The 6,283-nt window shown below is 38.6% G+C and overlaps 1 protein-coding gene across 1 annotated transcript; it reads right to left on the bottom strand.

The window, feature by feature from the left end:
- Positions 1 to 4,236: 4,236 nt before the first annotated feature.
- On the bottom strand, positions 4,237 to 5,634 carry LOC145985571 (uncharacterized). The gene has a single exon (XM_083119641.1). The coding sequence runs from the start codon at positions 5,632 to 5,634 to the stop codon at positions 4,237 to 4,239; it is 1,398 nt and encodes a 465-aa protein (XP_082975767.1).
- Positions 5,635 to 6,283: the final 649 nt, after the last annotated feature.

The raw sequence follows: 6,283 nt of genomic DNA, 5'->3' as shown, positions 1-6,283 counted from the left end.
CTTCGTCTCATGCACGTGTTCATTCAAGCCCCTCTGTTGAAATTCCGACCGCTAGGTGACTCTTGCTATTTTTATCTCGCACCTGCAACTGTTCGTTGTCGGGTTGATGTACTGTGCATTGTTTAGAATGGCGTCGTTAGATCCAGACTGCATAGAGGATTCCGCCTCAGAGTTTGAAGTCGGCGACGATTTTCATGATGCAGATGAATTTGAAGATTTGGAAGGTAGGTTATATTCGTAATAATTATTGTCGACAATATAAACAGTGTTGCAAACTCTAGTATTTTATGAATGAAGTGAGAAGAGGTAATTTTTTTGGGTCTATTCATCTTGCCTCTTGCTTGATTCTCCTACATGCACTGATGTATTTTTAGTTTTTCCATTTATTATTTTGTATAGTGTATGTAAAATGAAAATTTATTTTATTTAGTTTATTTATTTAATTTTTACAGATGACGCAGAACCAACTGATACATCGTCTGGTCCTGTTCTGCAGCCACTTTTTCATACAAAAGATAATTACTTGTAATTTGTAATTATTTTTTGTTATGTGCACATAAGAAGTATTCTTATGCAAGATTCGAAAGATGTATTTATAGTTTATGTAGTTAATTATTGAAATTTCCAGATTACGAACTTAAAATATCTCTATATTAACATTTGTTACAATGTTGTACTTTTTTCTTCTTCACAAAACATTGCTGAAAAAAATATTAAAAACCGTCTGAAAATGAAAATAAAATTTAACAAATTTTTGTTCATTGAAAAGAGGAAGTTTTGTAGATTTAAGAAATATGTGGTTTAATAAAAACAAATTAAAAATATTTTTTCTATGATTTTTTGAAAAACAACCAAAAACCGCAGACCAGAGGTAACAATGCTGTATTATGAGGCCAGACCCGAATGTGTTAATTTCATTGCCAGGGCACTTGTTTTTATGTAAATTATTCCGATCTTAACTACAGGTAAGCTACGTAATGAATATGCACTGTATATATCTATTTTTATACAGTATTTTTACCTAATCGTGTAATAATAATAATATATTAATTTATGTATTGTATGTGTTTGATTTCATTTAATTATTTGAAAGAAAACATTATTATTATTACTATTCCTGAAGCACTTGGTTCGGACCCCCGGAAACATACTTCTGGATACGTGCTTGCATCATTGGCCCATACTTCATTGCGGATGCAGCAGGAAACAGGACCACTGTAACTGCAGAAGTGTACAAAGAACAAGTTATTGAACACTTTCAGGGTGATCTGGTAGCATTTTGCAACTTGAACAATCTTCATATGGACAAACAAGTTTTCCATCAGGATGGGGCAACTGCCCACGCAGGTCGAGGAAATGACCGGCTTCTCCAAGAGATGTTCCCTGATCGTTTGATTTTAAGATACTCAGACTTTCCATATCCTTCACGAGTCCTGATTTGTTGGTTTGTGATGCATTTCTGTGGGGATTACTGAAAGGGGAGCAAGGTGGGCCGTGGCCCCATGGAAAATGAAGGTCAATCAAATATTATATATTTCACACACATAATTTCATTTCAGCCACAATAATATGTAATTATTGCACGAACATGGTAAATTAAAATTTAAGCAACGTTTTTTGAGGGAACAACACTATTATTGGGGAAAATGTGCTTTGTTTGGCCTCCTGGAAAAAATACCTTCCTTGCCTCTCCCTGGAAAAGATCCTGCGGACATTCATGCATGTAGAACATGTAGTTGTACGATAAATAATGTGGTACAATGCATTGGAGTATTGTAATGTTATATGTAAGAATCATGGCCGAAGGCAGCAAAAATTTTCGGTGGGGTTCACTCATAATTGTTCTCATGGGCGTCCCAAGAAATTTGAATAATATAAATAATAACAATAATTAAAACTTCATAATAATAAACTAATTTATCCCATTCCAGAGATCAACATTTTATTTATGGTCATTTGCATTTCAGCCTATAAGTTGATGAGGATGGGTGTTGACTGTTGACCCGACAATATGAATGAATAAAAAAAACATAAGTAAACACAATGCTACTGTAGGATTCGAATGAGCCCCCCCCCCCCCCCCCCCCACATTACAAAGTGGTGTATATGGATGGTATATTACGCTCAAGATTTTTTTAAGCTTTTGAAGTGTGCCGTGATGAATACCATTGTATGCTGACAGATTTTCTTCGTGAATGCTTTATTATTTCCCTTCTACAAAATATTTCGTCGACTGGCAACTCAGAGTCATTCATCCACAAGAACGTGCGGTTTTCGGGGACAGCAGTCTCTTGTTACCGTAGGGGGTTGACTTTTGCTTTCTTCTGTCGTGTGAAATTTGCAGCGAGTGTTTCCTTCACATTATTTGCTTGTTTGTCGGTGCAGTGAAGTGATAAAATGGAGAGCGGAGGGGGAAGAGGATTCGGGAGTTATTGATGACATTCTAGAAACATTATTACGGCATAATAATTACGAAAAAAGTGCAAACAATCCGAAATGGGAGGTGTGTGTTATCCCGTTTTGCAGGACATGTTTCAAGCAGTAGTTATGAAGGATGGTAAGCAGTATATTAGGCATTTCCAGAAAGAAATATATATAACTCTACAGAGTTGTTGACTGGCAGCAGAAAAAATTGATTTTTTTTTTTTTTTTTTTTGGCCTTGTTCGTTGGTTTCCTCTGAGAAAGGCATGTCAAATAGTAGAGGATACTGACATTTACGAAATTTCACATGCTATTCGAAAGCACAAAAAATCATTATACCAGTTCGTTCCCATTCAATGTTCATTGCGCTGCATGAAGGAATTAATCTAAGTCCATTATTGGACTGTACTTAGCTACTATCAGAATATATTTGCAAATATAAAATATCATACATGTATCTTACTTCGTTACATTTGGATCTCTCTGGTAGCGTTTAAGGTCATATCAGAGATTTTTTACTTTCCTCTTTACTATTACAATAATTGACATGACATCCTATATTAAACTAGCTTCAATTAGCTTCCGTGTACACAAAGCAAGCTTAAAATAATTTCTGCTTCCCTTAATCTTCAGAATATGTTCCTCGTAAAAAAATTTAAAAAATGGTGTGATTCATTATTCTCAAGCAACAACTTTTGTGGTGGATGAATGAAGATCTTACAAAAGAGTGCAATGATTGATAAATGCTGCAGTGCCGTTCCAAAAAGTAATATCTGTTATTTGAAAATGATACCAGGATGAGAAATTTTCCATTACAAAATGTGGGAAAAAGTAGTTTTCTGTATAACATGGAGGGGTCCTTTCAGTGCGCTCATGTTGCGTACCCTAATCTAAATGTCACCGCACCCCCCTCTAAATACGGCCATGGTAAGAATCAGTGGCGTAGCATGGGCATTTCGGGTGGGAATGCCAAGTCCGAAGGTTGACCTTTTCTTGCTGAATAATTTACTTATGGTATTAGTCACCACAGGTATTATTTGCCTGAAGTCAGCTGGGTTTTCAATAAAACATCATCCACAGTGGCTTGCCCGGGGGGAGGGGTCATGGGGGTTAACCCCCCGATTAATTTCGTCATTTAAAAAAATTCAAAGCAAAAGTGAAATAAATTTTATTTCATAAATGTGTTTGAGTACCAAATCGCCAATATTGTAAAATGTTTACATTTGGCAATGAGAAATGTACAGCCGGCAGCCGACGAGAAGAGCGCTGGCAGAAGAGGTGTGATGTACTGCCAGGAGACTCCACTCTTTTGCGTGGGGGAGGTGCTCTTCCGCCAGACCTCTTCTCGTCAGCATGCCTTTTAAACTTCGCGCGCAGGAGCGGGCTGTCTCGGAAAGTCGTGCTTCGGAACGGGAAGTAGTTGCTCTGTTGAGTTTGAAACTGCGATTATTAAAGGAAACGTGGTAATTATCACCATATATAGCAGATGTAAGCATTGTATTTTCACTAAGAAATGTATGTGATTAATCGATGCATTTACAAATTGTAAATAGAAATAGCAGACCTCCGTGTGGATTGGTGAGCGTAGCGAGTTACGACGCCAGGGGTCCTGGGTTCGAATCCCTGGAAAGACATGGATATTATTTTCGTTTGTCTCTTCACCCATTTCATTGTCATCAAAACCATCATCATCATCATCGTCGCGATTAGCCCAAGAGACAGGAAAGCTATGTAGAATAGAAAATAACAAACAATAATAAGAAATAGTAAAATAATGGAAATAGAATTGAAAAATAATAATCGGTTAATTTACCTCATTTAAGGCAAAGGTGCGCCAGTTCGTCATCCTCTTCGACTTCTTCTTCATCACAACTTATTGTGCCCTTCGAGTCTGAGGAATTGTTACTGTCTGCACCTCCAAAAGAAATAATCAATTTCTCCACCTCGTTCTCCACCAATCCATCCGTTTTCCAATATTCCTTTTCCAGTTTTTCTATGTGTTCGCAATACCCTTTCCAGTCGTCTTGATTGCAATATTCAATGCCCTTAACCGTATGTTCCTGCAGTTGGGATATTGATAGCGAACCGGTCACATTTTGATCCCGTACATATTTTTTTACTTTGGACCATGCTAATTCTATGGCGTTTAGGTCGCACGCATATGGTGGTAGACGAAGCACTGTATGGCCATACTGATGTAAAGTTCTGTCCACACGGAAAGTTTTTTCCTGTGGTTTGTTAGCCTGTATTAAACTGTACAGTTCTACTTTCCTCATATTTTCATCAAACGGAATATTGCGTGATGATAGCCAAGCTGTCATGTCAGATTTCAGGCTATATCCCGAGGGAACCTTATCTACCTGTACGGTGTGATAAGGGGCGTTGTCTATGACGACAACGGACCGATTCGGTAAATTTGGGATTAGTCTCTCTGTCAGCCACTTTTCAAAATTAGTGCAGTTCATTTGTCCGTGGTAGTCACCTGTGGTGCAACCTGCTTTGTATATGAGGCTCGCATTGGGAATGAACCCGTCACTGCACCCCACATGCACGACGATAAGCCTATGTGCTGAACTTGCATTATTCACTACACCAAAAATATCACTGGACTGCCAACATTTGTTTGATATTATGTTATTATCCACAGCCGTTTCATCTACATACACAATTGGCCGATTCTCCTGGCGAAAACGTTTTATAGCCCGTAAATATTTACTTCGCCATGACACAATATCGGGTCTTTCCATTAAGATCTTCCTCTTGTTCTTCCACTGAAATCCGACATTTTTCATCAAACGTCGCAAAGAATCCACCTTCCAAGGAAAATGAATTTTTTGTTGAACAGCTGACAAAATTTTATGGCCTGTCGGTACATTTTTGTTGCAATAAATATTGCGAATTACGTTTCTGATTACGCTAATGTCAAAATCATCAACGCAGACAATTCTATGTGATGGCCTTTTTCTGATCTTTCCGGGGGACACGAGTTTCCTCATCGGCGACCGAGCGTTCTTCTCCCGCAACTCCTTTCGAATCCGCCTGATGGTCATCTCTGACAACCCTGTTGCTACAGACGCACGCTTTGTGCTCTGCGTAATTGGCACCAAATACTGTTTCTCTCTCGATTCCCGATCACAGAAATCGATGACTTTGCTCACAATTTCACGCCCTTCACTGTGCACAGTGGCACCTCTCTTCCTCACACTCGCCATAAAACACCAAAATAAAGAAAAAGCAAAAAAAGAAAAATCAACTTCCACGCGGTTCTCACGGACAAGACCCGGCAAGAAGAAAACAAGACTTCCTTCTCCTCGACCACCCCCAACCACCCCTAAATTCTGCAAATGAACCTGACCCTCCCTTTCCCTCCGTTCCCCGTCTCCCTTCATTCAGCGATCTTCTCGTCCGCTGCCGGCTGTATTTCCTTCTTCAATTACTTTTGATAATATTGGAGTTGAGTGACAGCAATGCACAGGCATTCATTCATTCCTTAGTCACTGAAAAGGAAGGAGAATTTCCTTCTCAGTATGGTCAAGAAAAGAGCTGTAACCCTTGGAATGGGAACTGAAGGAATCCCTCCTCCCCTTTCTTTCACTCAGGATGACCCTCCCTTTCCTGTTACGACAGTGCTGCTAACTTCCCTTTTCTTTATTTTCCCTTCTTATACCATTTATGCCAGCAGAGCAAAGTTCTGTGAGATTTAATTCACTACAATTAGTAGGCAAAGTAAGTCAAAATCTTGTCTCGCACCTGGATGCATATCTATTTCAAAATATCAATAATTATAATAATAATAATTATTGATGCAGGCAGTAGCGAAGCATGGTTTTACGAAGGAGGCAGCAATGTTTTGTACAATAG

Source organism: Lepisma saccharinum, chromosome 3 (genome assembly GCF_977018435.1).
Source record: "Lepisma saccharinum chromosome 3, izLepSacc3.1, whole genome shotgun sequence".
Classification (NCBI taxonomy): domain Eukaryota; kingdom Metazoa; phylum Arthropoda; class Insecta; order Zygentoma; family Lepismatidae; genus Lepisma; species Lepisma saccharinum.
This window is presented reverse-complemented; position numbering and strand designations above follow the sequence as displayed.

Bases quoted from the DNA above. Each gene is read 5' to 3' on its own strand.
- LOC145985571 (XM_083119641.1), bottom strand. From the start codon at position 5,634: ATGGCGAGTGTGAGGAAGAGAGGTGCCACTGTGCACAGTGAAGGGCGT.